The 17984-nt window shown below is 40.7% G+C and overlaps 1 protein-coding gene across 7 annotated transcripts in view; it reads right to left on the bottom strand.

The window, feature by feature from the left end:
- lrba (LPS-responsive vesicle trafficking, beach and anchor containing) overlaps positions 1–17984 on the bottom strand; it is a 229435-nt gene that overhangs the window by 109570 nt on the left and 101881 nt on the right. For all 7 annotated transcript variants that reach the window (XM_088075889.1, XM_088075891.1, XM_088075892.1 and 4 more), the window contains exon 36: positions 7614–7780. In XM_088075889.1, coding sequence (XP_087932015.1) covers positions 7614–7780 — 167 coding nt within the window. The remainder of the gene's footprint in view (positions 1–7613; positions 7781–17984) is intronic.

Below are 17984 nucleotides of genomic sequence, written 5' to 3'. Positions count from 1 at the left end.
AAAATGACCGGTTATGGTAGGCTGACTGCACAGCACAAGCCTGTTGGATAAACGGTTAGAATATCCATCTTCTACTACAAACTTGACCGAATCGACCAGATATATACACATAAATACAAAAATACAAAACCCCACACTTAAAAAAACAACAATAATACCATACTAAAAATGCTACATATAGCATCAGACATGACAAAAAGTGGATGCTGTGCAAACACTTGAATCTTTTCCTATTACATTCAGTGCTCGACCCAGATGCACCGAGGCTCCTTAGAACACCAACTCTGCTTTAATAGTTTGACAGACTGAGAAACAAACGAGTTTCTCACCCTGCTCACTCTAAATCTTCTGTGTGATGGAAACAGCTGATGTTATTCAAATAAATTTTGAGAGCACAAATTTTTAACACAACATTACCAGCCAGAGACAACATTTTAGATTCGGAATATGCAAGTTGAAGTTAAAATTAAATGTATAAATTATGAAAAAAATCTAACTAGATAATTTCCACATTAGTGATTAAATTCCCCAGTTTTAACTGAACCACTGACAACTGTCATTTTAAACGATCCACTGAGTGTAATTTTTCGGAGTCTACACTGCAACACTTAACCAAGCTAACATATGGACATCATCAGCTGTTAATATGTTCCACCATGACACTTTGTTACTATTCCTTACAGCCCCAGCCACTGTACTGTATATACAGTCGAGGTAAATGTTATCATTAAGGCTATATTCTAATTCATATCCATGAGCCAGACTGCACGGTAGGGCCGTCCGTGGCACGTTATTTTATGCAACTGATGGAACGCGAGTCTGTCAAACTCCAACAGTCTCCCCAGAGATTTAAGAAACATCCTTTTTTGTCTCCCGTCACAACTTTTCTGTCCCAGACACATGTCACTGTGCATGATTAATGAGGTGGAGGGTTTCGCATTAAAACCCTTTAAGGACTTGGAGATCCCTGCATGATACCAAGAGTCTCGTTTACAGAAAGATGAACATAACTGAAGCCAGGCTCGCATTGCTTCGTGCAGTATGTTTATGCTATATGTTTATGACTGTATCGAGGCAGATGGATGAGCAAAACTCGAGCCACCAGCTAATTGGTTCTGAAGTAGTCGGGACCTGGACTAAAGGAAACAACTGTCTCTGCCTCGGATGAGACGGGAGCTGCGGACTGCCACAGCTGCCACTGCTCAGTACATCAGGTCATGTTTGTGTTTAGACTGCAAGTATTTATAAGCAAACCAAAAGCTATTATCAATTATAAATGATCAGTTAAGTACTCTACGAAGTAATGGACTCGTTTTTTTAAATGCAAAGAAGGGGTCTTTAAGTGATTATGTACTGTAGACACAATTTAACAGCCATCCTTAACTTTTTTTTTTTTTTTACTGTAAAAATTGATTCAAAATAAAAAGGAATTCAAAGATTAGAATACAAATAATCAATTGCCCTTAACGAAGGTGGAGTTCAGAAAGAATCCAGTTGGAAAATTGTGTGTATAAATAAGAATCAGGACAGAATCCAGCGGCAGTGTTTATTCTTTTCCCAAATACAATAAAGGCAATCTGATGGTCAGATAAGTCAGCAGCTGCAGCGTTTTCCATCCAGCAAACACGCTCTCAACTTTTTACACACAGATTTGTGCAATCACTCAGGGCTATGGTTTAGTGTATACTGCAGCTATAGAGGAGAGGATGTGGGGAAAAAAATGTCCCTGTCTTGTGTTTGTCTCCATCTACACTTTTGATGCTTCACTGACAAATATCTCTCTCTCTCATCCTCCGTTCCATCCATCTCCCTCCCTCTCTCTCTTTCTCTGTGGGTCTTCCTGCCCCTCTCGTGTCATGCATTTCCGAGAGTCAGTGTACTCTAAACAGTTATGTTCTTGTTTCCTATGGTTATAATCTGCACTGACGTGCTGGAGTCCCATTTCCTTTTTCAGCTCTGCGTGCACAGCACCAGCGCGGCCGTAATGTACTGTGTGTCCATAAAACATGCACGCAAGGCAGCGCAGACATTGTGCAGACCTCGGCCTTAACACATGCATTACATTCAGTATTATGTATCATAATTGTGATTTAAGTCTGGAACAAAAGCATACAACTAGAGATGAATCGGACTGCCGCAGTTTCCCATGCAATCATTTATTTGAAAAAAAAAAAGCTATGTGAACATGAAGGTCCTAAATGTAGTAAGCATTAATCTACGTATGTTCTGAGCTTAATGAGAAAATAAGAACTACGGGACTTTGAGCAGTCTTGCTGCACTTACATGGCTAATTACTTGATAAACAGAAAATGAATTTTAGGCCCTTGAAATGTATTTATTCAATCCACAGTTTCTTTCTTTCTTTATTTATTTATTCGTAGCAGCCTGCCACAATATCAGCATTTGCCGCCACATATTGATGTCCTATTTTTTGAGATGGACCATTCATTCGGAGCACTGTTGGAATATACACATCGTTTAGTTATTTAAAGCACATTCTCAGAGTGCAGAGCATAATCTGAGCAGAGCAGCACAACGGCAGGCGCAGTATACGTAAATCTTAAAATTGTGTTAATTTATAAAAAAAAATACAATGCTCTATTTTCTTTAAACAACAATAAGTGTTGTTTATCATTTTTTTAACCTACTTTAGATGAAACTGGTGGTTCAGAGCTGAGTCTAACCTTTGTAATGGCAGCAACAGTCACTAATCTCTGCATCTTATCTGATCAGCTCTAACTGATCCAACCACAAACTGATCAACTGATCAAGCCTCCACCCCACGACTCAAACTCAACAAAATGCTGTTGAGAGGAAAAAAACAGCTGCGTATACGCTGCGTTCACAGACCCGCAAAAAACATGGATCAGTGTGAGTCAGAGAACTGTGATTAATGTCACATGAATTTATTTACTTAATTTAGGCTTTCTAAAATATTATATATCATATCAGTGTTATAGTGGCCATAATTTATAGATGTACCTTAAATACTAAAGTGTGTTGATGGACTTTCACAATAAACTTGAAAAATCGATTAATTGTTTAATTCATTATCAAGGAAAAACATTCACTGGTTCCAGTTTTTTGAATGGAAGGACTGGCTGCCTTACAGTGTAACTGGTTATCTTTGGGCATGTGTATTGTCAGCCATAACAAGCAATTTGAAGATGCTGAGTCCATAGAAAACTGTGACAGGCATTTTTCACTTTCGTTAGTCGCAGCCCTGATTTGATGCACAGGTTAGTACTGGTGCGTGAGGAAAAGTTTAGGTACTGGAGACTGATACAACAGATGCTCTTCAGCCTTTTGATGCATCACCTACTACGCTGTAGAGCCTAAACAATTACTTCATTAATCCATTATTAAAAAAAATTATAAACAACGATTTTAAAAAACATAGACAAATTTCAAATGAACAAAAGATTCATTGTTTGTATCCTTTTTAAGCGAGAATGCCAAACACTCGCCGGTTCCAGCTTCCCAAATTGCTTGCTACTTTTCTCTGATTTGCATCACTATTAATTAAATAATTTCAGGTTTTGGACTGTTGGTAGGACAAAACAAGCAATTCTAGACATTGGGCTGTGGGAAATTGTGTGGGAATGTTTAACCATTTTTAAAATCTTTTATAGCCTAAATAATAGATAATCTATAGATTAACCATTTAAAACCTGAACAAACTGGCTCAATTTCTTTCAAATACATGGGAAGAATCCAATAAGCAACTTCAGAAGAAATGACCCAAAAATATGTAAGAAAACTGCCTGGAAATTACCAAAACAAAACAAACTTAAACATAACAACAACAACAACAAAAAAAAAAACCCAAAAGAAAACAATGGGAAGAACAACCAAAACAAGAACAAGAAAATGACCTGAAAAAGTGCTTAAAAATTCTAATGATTCTCTAAAATAACTTTAAATATGTAAATATGATCATTTGAAATACAGTTTTCCGGACATCCTTTTTATCAAAAATATACTTTTTAGATCTTTTGATTTCTTGCAATTTGCAGGACATTTGCTCTTTGCCTTTTTCCCCATGTTTACAAACCATTAGGTCAATAAGTACAAGTGTTTTAACACTTGTGAAAGACGGCTGAACGCAGCACAAGAAAAGTGATTTCAATCCAGGTTTCAAAAGGTTAATTTACAATAAAAACAGGCAGCTTTAATAACAGAAAATGTATATAGTACTTGCTCTACATATATTCTGTTTATGCATCACATACAATGCAGTATGTCTGATGGGGATATTATGTAAAGAAAGTGATATTTCCTTTATTACCAGAGAACAAGCAGAATTCAGCTCAAGCGGAAAGACAAAACCCTCCTCAGTATTTTGTGCAGAAACCATTTCACACCATCTTCTGTATCATTAGTGGATACAAAGGAAAAACCTCTCCGTGAACGTTCTGCTCTGGCTTCTTTCCCTCAATAGTGTGCTGGCGAAATGACATAGCACAAGATAAAATAGTAATGCTAATATCAATAGTTTGTCCATTACAGGTCAGCTAACTGTCCAGCGGAACAGTTACAAAGCTGTTCGTTTTCGATCTCACAAGGCCGATCAATACGGGGGCATACTGTTTCAATTTTGCCGGCATTGATTTTCTCTATAACACTCCAACCCTAAAGCATTCGTCTTTCTGAAGGAAGGAAGATTTGATTTACTGAAGAAAAATTGGAGTGCACATCACAAAGATTTTTTGCCGTGCGGGAGTGTGACATGCCAAAAGATGGATGTCCCTTGGCTGGGAAGCCTCTAGCCTAAGGGCGTCCATTAGAGCAGTGGTGCTGCAGAAAATGAGCTGCTTATATGAGGGAGGAGGAGCAGAGGGAGAGGAGTTAGTGCTCGAGGTGTGTGTGTGTGCTTTGGGGGGGACTAGGTGAGGATTGTTGGAATAAACCAGGAATAAAAAGGATGCTGATGCAGCCTTAAGAGAAAAGAATAAGAAAAAGACGGGGCATAGCAAATGCCAGGGAGTGTACCTAAACCTCTGCGTATTGAATAATGTTTCCATTTGCCTCAAACAGACCGCCTGCATCAGATTGTCAACCGCAGCTCTAGATAAAAAAGTGCGCACTGCTTCTACGTCATCACACTTGAACCTTTTCTCAGCAGCAGCCACCTTCCTTTTGCTTCGCCTGCTTCCTGCACCCTGAGTGAATTTCCATGGTACATTAGTCAGCCTATTAGAATGCAATAAAGGGAAGGTATGAGAGGGGAAGAAGAGGAGAGTAGTGCGAGTCCCTAGGGGCTGTGAGTTGGCGTTCTCCATCATCTGCCCTCATCTCCCCTCTCTGTCCGTCGACTTTGTCTAGGTGTCATATACATGAAAGATGATTCCTGACCCAAATAAACACTGCAGCAGTGTGGATGCTCAGTGGACCTGAACTCAAACCAAGAGGGGAGAAAAAAACTGGAGAGATGAGGAAAGTAAAAAAAATGACACCTGCCAGTTGTATCATTTGTGGCTATCTTGCTAGCTGTTCATTTATTTTTTTTTCCTCTCTTAAAAAGACAGCAGGCTGGCATGTTGTACACCTGAGTCTCAAGGCCCTGGGACAGTATGGATGAACAGGTAGTCGCACTATCTGTCTGGCTGTGGATCTGTCTACGTCTTGACACTAGATGACAGACAAGGGCACAAAAACGACAGATGCCGCCTCTGTCTGGTGGAAGGAATCCTCCCCGGACGCCCAGTGATACAACTGAAGTAGAAAGCGAAACAAGAAAGAGCAAAGGACAAGGAGTGGGAGAAAAGAAATTGTACGTTGTGCCGCAGAGAAAGGAAGAGAGAGGGAGAACCGCAGACGAAGCAAGGGAATGGAAAAGGGAAAATCACCTAACACCTCTTTTCTCCAGAGGCCGGGGCCGCTGTAAGCTGGATATTAAGACACAAATTGCATTCAGGCGGGTCACACTGTGTCAGAAGATATTAGATGCCTGCCGTGAGGAAACAACAATTCCCATCAGCTTGTGAGAAAATAATATTTTCATTTTCAGACTCTTTATTGAATGGAAACTTTGGGGAATACGTTTTTACGGCGTGTGAGCAGGCAGGCTTGGATTTTACACCCAAGCAACAAAAGGTCGTAATCATAGCTGCGTATTGTCTTTGTGTTCCTGGATTTCATTTTCACAGCTGGAAAAAGGTTGCTGTGTTTCATTGTGTGTATTCGTACTTCCCCTCCCGTTTGTATTCTCAGAGATGTTGCTGTACCAAACATTTTGCTGTTGTATTCATGGATTAGGGAACGGACATCTTTTTATATAAAGACGCCTGCGGGTATGCAGGTGTGCTTGTGAGTATTTTTTTTCTTTCTCTGTGTCCATCTTTTCCTGTTCTTTTTCTGGCACCAGATGTTTCTCCTATGCCCGCATACCACAAGCTCTGGTGCGAAGCTGCACCACCTGACCTTCACAGTAATTGACCAAAAATATTGATGTAATGGCACAGGACTGATTGTGATTTATTAAAAGAGCGCTGCACTCCAAGGCCCAGTGCCAATGGCTCCCTGCGCCCATCGGCAGCCATTAGGAAAGCCATCAATAGCACAACGGCATAAAGGGCCAGTAATGGGGGACTTTTCTGGCCAGGGCTCATAGAACACAATCTCCATAGTAAATAGCTGTGTGTGAGTACACATGGAGGCTAACAGAAAGGAAGAGGTGGAAGGCATGGAGATGGGATCAAGGAAAGAAGAATATGACAAATAACACAACATCCTGATATAGGGGAATAAAAAAAGAAAAAAAGGAAAACAAAGCCAGTCAGAGACAGACTCCTGATCCAATAGCAAACTAACCCTCGCCAGACGAGTCTCTGGAGAGTTGGTTCAGCCTAACAAGCGCAAGCCAGCGGCCGTCTCTCCAGCTCACCATTACACACTACCTGCACAAACAGCCATCATTAGGGAATAGCCGCATTGGATTCTGCTGCCTATTTGGCGAAACAAACACAGAGGATAGGGTTGCCTCTGTTCTTAATGGGAGCGGAGCTGTTTAAATGGCTTTCATCTCTCTCTCGAGTCAATGCATCATTCAACCCACAGCTGACATTTTCACCTTTGCAAATCTAATTTAATCAAAGCCAGGAGTATTGGGGGGGATGAGAAAGATTATGATGAGATTAAAACCATTACAGTAGTTTGAATCATTTTCAAAGCTGGGAAAATTACATGCTATGAACACGGTTCATAAAAACAAAAACCAAAAAATAAACAAAAACAGGTGCATCCTCTTGATTAAATGATTTTTTTATGCAATGCTCACTTATTGTTTCTCTATAATATCCTGGCATGTGGGAAACAAAACATAATTGTGCTAAACCATCAGAGGATAATTTATTATTTCTATTTTTACAAAAAATATACGGGCAGAAAGCTGCCTTGAATTAATAATGGATTAAACTGATTGAATTTCAAATGCCATATGTGCATGTGTGAAGCTAAGCAAAGGAAACAACAGCACCACAGAATTGTTCCCCCAATGAATTCTAAAATATTTTCAAAGGTAAAGCATAATAAGGATCTTATCTGAAAATGAAATGACATCTTCCAGAATGAGCAGCGTTATCAAATTCTGTTTTTGATTTTTTTTGTTTTACCTTTTGGAAGAGCTTCCCCAGGCTCCATGTTTGTCAGTCAGGATGTTGACTATCTTCTGAATAAGCTGTGTGGCTGTCACATGGTCACGGTACTTGGCTGCTCGGATCAGGTGGTCGCACATTTTCTCCTCATCTCGCTTCTCCGCTGCGTACTGTGCACAGTTCGACTGCGAGGAAAAGAGAAAAGATGCATTATACATTCTGCAAGTGAAGGAAGCATGAGTGTATATGCTGTAAAGGCATGCACAAATGTGTCAAGAGACTGAATTTTACAGCATATAAATTATAATTTGTACTAGTATCTTGTAGAATGTACATGACAAAAATATGTCTATAAGAAGGTATAATATTGTGTATCCACATATAGAAACTCTACTCTGAGTAGAACCAAATGAAAAGCATAGGGTCATTTCTGTCCTTGTGTCATGTTGATTAATAACAGTGGACACGTATTTACTAATGCCCTCCGGCACACCAAATCACACGATACCCACAATGCACAGGGAGGACATTTTTCTTTGTCGGAATTTGTTATCAGAATGGGCCTTTGAACTGTGCGGCGATGGGAAAAGTAAAACACCTTCTGAAAATAACAGCTATAATTTGAAACAGTGTTTTGATTTCCAATCTCTGTTTCAGAATCAATTTCAATTGCAAACGCATGGCTTAGTTTTTAAAGAGCTGTTTCAAAGTGATATTCTTATTGAAGGTGAGCACAAGGAGAGGGACGGGGAAAAGAAAACATGAGCTATGTATAGTAACTGCTAGCCATACAGGCTTGCATTGGTGCATTTACATTTTCCCTCTGCACTTTCTCAGAGAAGCAACTAAAGCAAATGGTTGCAGTATTAAGACAAAAGCTCATTCAATTATGAATGCCGCTTCAGTTGTATATTATTGTCCTTATCCAATTAACCTTAAACTAACCCACTGGTAGTAACCCAGATGCATCGCTGAACAAATGCAACCTGCTTTCCCAAAGTTACCAGTAAAGCGTTTTATAATGGGTCCTCCTCTTCAATTTGAACGACAACATTTCATATCTGACAGAAAATCTATAGGTATAAATCACATTAGAGGGGCTTTTCTGCAGGCCGCCGGGCCTTAATTATCAATCTATGTCTCTTTGTGTGGCATTAAAGTGGGCCTTGACCTTCCAGCATGATGACCTCGGAAACAGCAAAATAAAAGGTGTACGGAAAAGGAATTTTCAAGTAAGTGTTTCAAATGTTCATCTGGAGAACACTTTGCTTTTGCTGTGAGGTGTGTGTGTGTGCACGCGCGTGTGTGTGTGCGTGTGTGTGTCTGTGCTGCATGTCCATTAATCTTGATCAGTGGCAGTGAAGGCAAGCAGGAATTGGGACAAGCAAAAGGCTGGACCAAAGTGAAGGACTAAGAGGATGGTCTTCAAAATGCCACAGTTCTATGCCCCATTATGGCTGCAAGATATGACAAAAATATGCGCTATGCAGCAACGGTGTTGAGTATTGCAATAACGATTTCACTTGCGACAAATAAACAAATACTGAACTGTAGTCAGTTCTTGACTCATCATCTCTCCTGTATCCCAAATATTGGCACACAATGGACATGCTAGTTTTGTGAACCCACCATTTCCTCTGTGGCATTCGGACAGATGCTTAACGGTTAGGGCTCTGTCTGATTGGCCAGTAAGGTTGGGTATCGCCCAAGTGGCATCAGCACTTCCAAATACTGATTTAATCCATTAGTGCAAAATATCAGAAGTTGAGAGTGCATGTGGGTGAAAATTCTTGGTTTAGACAAGAGGTGGAAGTGCTGCAAAAAATTCCAGGTACTGGAGCTGGTACTGTGAACCGTACCCAACCGTATTGGCCAGAGAGTTAATAGCCTGGCATGTACCAGAGGATTTAACCCCGATAGACAGAATGTAATTTAGTACGTTGTTATCACTATATTCAAAATGCAATATTGCAGTTTTTCACAATGTGTTTATCACATTGTTGATGTTGATATTGTGCTGCTCTAACTGACGCTCAGCATCAAATTGTTGCATTGAGAACTATATTATACTTTAGTAAGAAAACAATATGTTGATCTGGGACAACAGAGAAACACTTCCACAGAAAAACGTATAAATCATTATAGAAATGATCCATTTCGCCAAAATAAATGGTCCTGTGGGTTTCCATCCTTTAAACAGATATAAGTAGCATGCCTATAAAGTCCATTTCCATCTGCCCCTGTCTGAGACATGTAAAGTCTGCAGTACTAATCAACAGTGCTGGGTTCAAACTCATAACCATAAACAAACACTTCATCACCTGTGCGTTGAGCCTGCCCAAACACCCAAACCCTCCATGCTGTAATGGGATTTTCTCATATCCAAAGCCAAAGTCGACTACAGGAGAAAAGGCCAAATTCACAGACTCACCCCTAAAATAACAACCAAAAAAGCTGAACACATCAGTAGTGCCATTAAAACCCAATGCTGGGTTTGCTTGTAAGTGGAAAAGACAAGTCACTGTTAATTCCCGGGGTCATTCCGTTGATGTGAAGTCAGAGAATATGTCGGGGTATTATGAAGGACTTATTATGTTATGTTATTATGAGGGTTAAAGCGAATAACTAAATCTCTCAGTTGGCACCATCTTGCATTCACTTCCATCCAGGTCCGCTGACAGGATAAAGGGCAGAAACTAAAAAAAAGGAGCATTTGGGGTATTTTCAAACAAACTGTTCTTTCTTTCCTTTCAAGGAATGTCGAGGAAACATAAGAAGTAAATTAAAAGTATCTGTTCCTGTTTGCAATTAGAAACATGCCTTTTTGAAGTACCCTAAGCAGTCAGTGTGCATATTTTGACAAGAAAGCAACCATAAAAAGACATGCAAAGAGACAAGCCCTTCCATTTACACAGTTAAAAGAGTACAGCTGAAGAAACGGGACGGCAGACTCTATGCCTCTGTTAGCTTCCTACCCAGACAGCCACCAGGGCACAACTTGCTGGCAGTGAGACCGTTATGACTTGCGACACTGTAATCATGGGCAGCACCTTCCATTACATGGCCTGGCTGACAGGGTCGCCCGGCGCGAGAGCCTGGCTCTGCCGGAGGAGACAGCTTGGTGAAGACGAAATGATAATGGCTGGCATTAATCGAGTCAATTACACTGAGTCGTGTCTCCCACAATTCATCAACAGTTCAAATAAATAACTATGGATGTGTGTTGGGAGTTTGGGGAGGAAATAGGCTGCTGGGGAAGTGACTGGGGAGTGGAAAGAACAGTAATCATCTCCAAAATCACATAATGGTAGAAAATGGCAACACACACATACAGAGAAGAAGCTTTGAAATGTGGGCATTTTAATCACATTACTAGACCTGTTTTTGAGCCAGAGGATAAAACGCATCCGATTTTTGTTGCTTAAAATTGTTGTTGTGGTTGTCACTGCCAAACGGACATGTTTCTACCGCGCTGATTCTACAAATAATATGCAGGGGAAATGAGGAGATGAGTTTGCAGTGCTGTAACAGTGTCAGCCTTATCTAAATGCTGTAGTTGTTGTCAGACGATGCCTTGACTCCCCTCCTCCTCTCCCTTGCTGGGTTGAGAGGGTTAACCAGTATAATAGGCTGGAAAATGGAGGCTCATTACAAGATATCAGCCCTATGTTTATCAATTAGAGTGACAGAGGAAGGTCTAGTAGTGTTTCCGTGCCACAGCGAGCCTTCAACACGCAGACTGACAAAAACAGGGTCTCAGGGTTCTGCTGGAGAACAGGAGGAAAAAACAAAACCAGCAGAGATGTTATTAAAGCGCTTGATTTGCAATCTCTTGACATTGGTGGCACATCAGGGCTACACACTCTCCAAGGCTGGGCTATCGCTCTGCGAGAATCTCCAATTTCTCACATCCGTCGACAAGCACTCCCAGAGGGTTTCATTTACAAACGGGCAGAGAAACTGTCCAGAGGAAGGCGAGACATCAGGCTTGTCCTTGTCTGGTATCAAAGAATGCAAATATACTACAAATAAATTCCTCCTGGAACACAATAGAGGTCTAGGGAGACAAGAGGATGAAATGAGAAAGGAGGATGGGGGTCGCGAAACAAAAGTAGATGCTGAACACAGTCCAGCAATTGGTTTCAAAGAGATTCTCTTGCACTTGATCTCTTGGCCTCGAGTTTTCAAATTGCAACATAAAATGTCACCAGGGGAATTCAAACAATGGGCAAGGGAAGAAGCAAGTGAAAGGAAGGGGAGGGGGAGAAAAATGAGGGCTTAAAAGTACAATGGCGAACAAAAGTCACCAAATGACAATGCCTGACAGCCACTTCAATTCTGAAATGATGCCCCTGTCATGCCGTGCTCCCAAGTATTGATTTTTTTTTCCTTCTCTTGGAGCACAGGAGGAAAAAAAAATAATCTAATCCAGTTGAAACAGATCCCTGCTGCTGGCACCGGCCCATTGCTAGCGGCCATCAAGGTTAACACAGGCGCAACACTTATCAAAGTATCTCTCTCCTGCTCCTCCTCCCCCCTGCTCCTCCCCTCACACTGTCTGTGGCTGATCTTTAATGGACTGGTCACCATGTTTGGCTGGCAGCCTCTTCATCTCTTCTACCCAGAAAAAACCCTCATGTCTGCAAAACCGCGCCCTCCTTTACCACATCAGTCTGTTTGCTGCCATCTTTTTACAATGACTTCGGCTCAGCTTCAAGGTCATGCCATGTGAAAAATCATGTGTTAAACTGTCGTCTGGAGGTGAAAAATAGTCAAATGAAGAAAGGACGTGACCAGATGAAAAATACATGTCCTCTGAATTGCTTGTTGCCTGAAAGCACAAATATGCGGTAGTGGCACTGAGCTGAAATTAAAAACAACATGAAATTTAAGCAGCAAGTAGACTTGAAGGGGACCTGTTATGCTTTTCATTATGTTTTCTTACTTTCTACTGCAAGGGTTTACATTAAATACACTGCTACATGTAGCTACATGCTAACCCCAATGAAACCTGTAATCTTGGTTGCCATTGTTGTTCATTTCTCCACAATTTGGATCATATTCCTGCTGAAATGCAGTGGGTTGTGAAGATTTTGGTTTAACAGGTTTTATTGATTTTTTTTTTTAGGATAAAAGTTCTGCTACTCTGTGTTACAGTAATTCCCTGGCTACAATGACGGTGAAGAGGTGACAAAATCCAGTAGACCCTGGAGACCCGGGAACGCTGCCCAATCAGAACCAACTGGGCTTTTCCTGGACATGGGCTTAAAGAGACTAACCTGAGGCGTCAGATGGTTTGTTATACAGAACCATCAGAGAAGCCATGATTGGAAACTGTTTAGAAAAGAGCGGACACTTTCAAAAAATACCTGTCTGGTAATCGGATGAAATATCTGTATATCAACAATTATTATGGGCAAACATCAACCAATCAGATCAACCAAATTCAAGAGAAGAGAAGATAAAAAAGATATTTTCCATCGAGAAAAGCCTTCAGTTACATTCTTTGCTGTTCTTTTAATAAGAAAAATACTCTCCAGTTCTGATATAAATTATGCTACTCCAGAATCGAAACACCATTGTTGTTTTTAACGGAACATGCGCCTTTTTATGTTGTCTTGCACACACCTAAACCATGCCCATAGCTGAAATTAGCTTCTGACTGGGTGCAGATTGGTCACAAACCCATTATTTGAGGCTAATGAGATGGATTTTAATAAAATATTGTGAAATCATGAGAATCCAGCTGCCACAAAGTAATGTAGAGCCAAGGGGCTAAAATGGAGCATCACTGACTGACAGACTGAGGTTGAATGTAGGTGCTGTAGCACAGACAGACACAGTGTGCGGAAAAAAATAGTGTTTTTTGAACATAACAGCATGTTAATATGAACTAGTAGAAACCCAAAATACATGTATGAGCCTGAGAATGAGCATAATAGGTCCCCTAAAATAAATAAATAGTATTTTAAAAGCCACATAACACATTGCCACAGTTCTGCATAAGCTAGAGAACTACTGTAACATGAAGACTTCTATTCAGAAATCACCTTCAACTGCTCATAGGAAAAAAAATCGAGAGAATAAAGAGACTGTGTCAAAGGCAGACTGTGGAATAAAGTCATATTTCGGTAGGTTAGCTGGTCACACATAATGATGAGAGCTGCGGAGGAGGAGGTACCTGGGGACTTCATTACACGGACAAGTCAGCGGCACTGAGACAACTGTTCCCCAACCATCTTCTGTAACCCACTTCTCTACATACTGGTGCCTGGAGTGAGACAGTCCATCTTGTATAGAAATATAAGCTGAAATGCTGAAAGATGCCATATTGCTATACATTTTGACAATAAAGTCAACTCTGTGCTTCTGCTCTACTGCTGTCTGGTCTTCAGAAGTTTTTTTCTCACCACTAGATGAAATTTCACCCACATCCCGATGGTTACAGTGCTATCAAAAATACAGACATGTTTCTATGTGTTTTTTTTCTTTTTCTCATCCTCTTGACAGCAGTTTTGCCCATAATGAGGAGCCCGGGCATCCAGCCCTGCTGACATGCTACATTACAGTTGCGACAACTACATGACAGCGAGCCACTGTTGGTGGCAGCTATCAGTCTGAGTGCTGCGAATGATGTGGTGTAAATAGCCTGTGGGAGTTGTGGTTCTCCAGCTCTTCTCCTGTGTGTTGACCTCTGATCAGCATTTCAACAATAAAAGAAAAGTTCTTTAGAAGAAGTTTTTGTTGAATCAGTTCACTGATTTGCCTGCTGCTATCTTAATGGGGATGTACGTTAATGGCTTAAAGGGACAGTTTACTTCAAACTTGAAAATACGTATTTTTTCTCTTACCTTAAGTGCTTTTTACCAATCTAGATCGTTTTGGTGTAAGATGCCCGAGATGATGGAGATATCAGCAATAGAGATGTCTGCCTTCTGTCAAATATAATGGAACTAGATGGCACTCTGGTTGTGTGGCTAAAAGTGCCAAAAAAATACATTTAAAGAAACTAAACAGCAACATCTCTTTCCAGAAATTATGATCATCATTAGTTACTCAAGATAATCCGCAGACCTTCTTGTGAAAAGTTTCATGTAGGAACTATTTTCTTTCTGGAGAACTACACCCGCTAACTGTATCAGAGCATCTTCTGCTGCTCTCCTAACACTTCTGAGCTAACTAATGTTACAGTTCAGCTGAGGGGGACGCCATTAATGTTAAAACCTTGCACTGTCACAAGCACAGGCCCCTTGTCCATGAGTAGCTGCACACTTCTACATGGTGATACAGCTGGTAGGTGTAATTTGGTAGAAAGAAAATAGTTCCTACATGAAACAGCTCGCTTTTCACACCAAAATAATCTTGTCTGATAAATAGCATTACAGGTAAGACAGAAAAAAATTATCTTTCATTTCAAGTGATATGTCCCTTTAAGTTCAGTCAGCTCAAGATATTACAGTATATCCTCCTAAGCTCTTTTTGTGGTGCACGTTTCCAGAGACCAGTGCTATGATAATGCAACATAATGAGTATCAGCTCAATGTTAATGTCATTAACGTGGGGGGAAAGCACCAGATCGTTTTACAAGCTCAGCAGAGGAAAGACAATGATGCCGAGCGCTAATTAGCTGCTATCGTCTGGCTTTCACGGGATCTCTCAGACAGTCAATTCAATTACTCCATATAACTGCAGAGAGATGAATCAAGGGGGTAAATAAAAAAAAGAAAAAAGATTGAGCAGAAGGAAAGGGTAAGAAAGAATAGAAATGACTTGGGTCTTGCTCACTCTTCCCTATCTGGACCTTCTTATCTGCCCTTGTGCCCCTGAGCCCACCACATTTCATCCCTAATGAACAGCCCCATAAAAAGAGGGAGTTCGATTTCTCTCTCCTCCTTTCTATCTCTTGGGCTCCCCTCTCCTTCCTGCTCCTCTAGAAGAAATCAGAGTCTATCATTTGCTGTGCTGGGCAGCAGCATCCGATCTGCAGATCTCCTTCACATTAAGGATCCTTTTAGATAGAGAACCCTAAAAGGTAATTGGATTTCCCCCTAGTTATCTTCATCTGTTTCACCCCAAGCCCACTGTAATAACTTACTCTCAGGGCCAAAGATAACTCAATTCTGTCCCACAGAGAGCCACTGAGAGTGTGAGAGAGAAAGAGAGAGAGAAAGCATATGTTATGTCTCTGAGGCAAACGGGTATCTAAATCCTCTATCACTGCCTTCTCAAGGATATGAACTCTGACAAGGAGCAAACATAAATTTGTTTTTATGTATTGAATTATTCTCCTTTCTGGGGCCTTGGTTGGCACTTGCTGTTGCTGTTAAACTAGAGAAAGTGCTCTTAAATTCAGAATAGTATAGTGAGGGAGGATGCAGATTATGTTCTGGTATTGAAGCTGCATGACTTAGCAAACCTTCTCACTTCCAGTGTAACACAATGGCATCAAAAATGAGTCATTCTGGAGGCCTATTTTGAGTTTTATTTCTCACAAAATAATAACCAACCTAAGGTGTCACCACAACACAATACAGAGGAACAAAGCTTTAAAAAACTGGGACAGAGCTGAAAATTATTTCAAAACCCTCCAACCCCCGCCCTCAGGGGGGATGTTTCATTGGCCTGTTATTTTTATTGTGGCAGTGCAAAATGAAACCGTTGGCTCTAGCAGGCTCAAGCAAAGCTTGTATGGAGGCAAAAATCAATACAGCAATATCAGAGCAAGACTTATCAGGGCTTCACTTCTTCTCAGAGGTCACAGAGGAGCAACTGCATTTAAGTGGGGAATTCAATTGTGAAACATAGTTTGGGATGAGCAATGCTGGGTATCTGATTAAGGACGGCTGGGAGATTGCAAAGGTAGAGTAAGTTTCCAATAACAACACCAAACCACAACTAAACCAAAGTTATAGCTTTCTATTAGTTGTGTTTTTGCAGTCAACTGAAAGTGAGTTCATGTAACTGATAGTGCAGTTTCATTTGGAAATGTAACAAACCCCAACCCTTTTACACCGCATACACAGTACTAAAAAGGCCCAGAGAATCTTATTTATTTAAAACATATGACTGTAGAAAGCCAGGTGGATAAGGAGAGCTCACGGAGTTGAAATACTAACTACTAAATAAAAAAAACTTTAATCTTGGTTGCCTCTCATTTGCACTCTCTAACCAAACATGCATCAAATACCTTTCATGTCACATTTTCATGCACACTGGTAATTAGACAAATAGCTGTGTGCTTACTAAAGGCTTACGCAAAAACAGGACTTGAGTTCTGTCAGACAAATGGCTTATTATCATGCCCAATTCCTGATATCTAGACAAAAAGTACACATATTAAAGGTATGAAGGTTTTGTTTTAATATAACCTTTTTACGGAAGATTCAGCTAGATGAAATGTTATTACCACAGAGAGCAAAAATAATGGATGTAGCCACCATTACATCACTCCTTGGTTTTTGGACTCCCGTTTTGAGGCCTCGAGTTCAGCATTTCAGCTGTCACCATATCAGATTTTTGGAGTGACCATATTTGGAGGAAATGGTAGAGTGGAGAGGGAGCAAGCGGTGGATCTGACTCATGGATTGAAGTGACGCCTTGCAGACAGCTTTTCAATTAAAGCCACCACGCCCCTTAATTATGTATAACTTTAAGTCTGAATACACAAAACAGGTGAGTTATATAAAAATTCACCTCACCTACAGTTGAAATTAGCTAAAGAGACCAAGCCCTTTTTTGTACCAGGCAGTAAACATGTTTATTTCTGCTGTAAAGTTGGCATTTTAACATGCATGCTTTTCAGGATTGACTGAATTCTGGAGCCAGCCTCAAGTGGCTATTAGTGGAATTGCAGTTTCTGGCTCTTCCGCATTGACTTCATTTTTCAGCCCATGAGGCAGCTGCTTGGCTATTACACAAACAGGTTTTTATGTTCAATGCCAAAATGTTATATGCTGGGTTAAATCTCAGGGATTAATGCCTGGGGGTCTGAGAAATCGAAAAGCGTGTGGCCTGAGGCCACAGCGAGAGGCCAAGGCAGAGCAGGGATCATTTGGGGCTGTTGTGTGCAGACTGGCTGCCAAGTCCGTCTGCCTGCCAGTGAGGAAACATACCCTGAACCATTTTTACTTGAGCTGCTCTTGTGTCAGACAAAGACAGCTGCCTAACCTTGCATAATGTACATGCATTTTGCAATAGCCCAAACACTGTATACCCTTTCATTGAGTGGGTATGCAGTACAATCCAAAATCTGCTGCATCAACACAGTAGAATTAGATCATGCTCCTCCAATCAGTGTAGATAATGATAAGGTCAGATCATGTCAGATAATACTGTGTGCACACTTGAAGCAGAGTGGGGGTTCACAAGAACAGGATGACAATTACACAC

Source organism: Plectropomus leopardus, chromosome 3, assembly GCF_026936395.1.
Source record: "Plectropomus leopardus strain MGB_pleo_1.0 chromosome 3, ASM2693639v1, whole genome shotgun sequence".
Classification (NCBI taxonomy): domain Eukaryota; kingdom Metazoa; phylum Chordata; class Actinopteri; order Perciformes; family Serranidae; genus Plectropomus; species Plectropomus leopardus.
The sequence above is the reverse complement of the archived record's forward strand: the minus strand, read 5'-3'. Positions and strand labels throughout refer to the sequence as shown.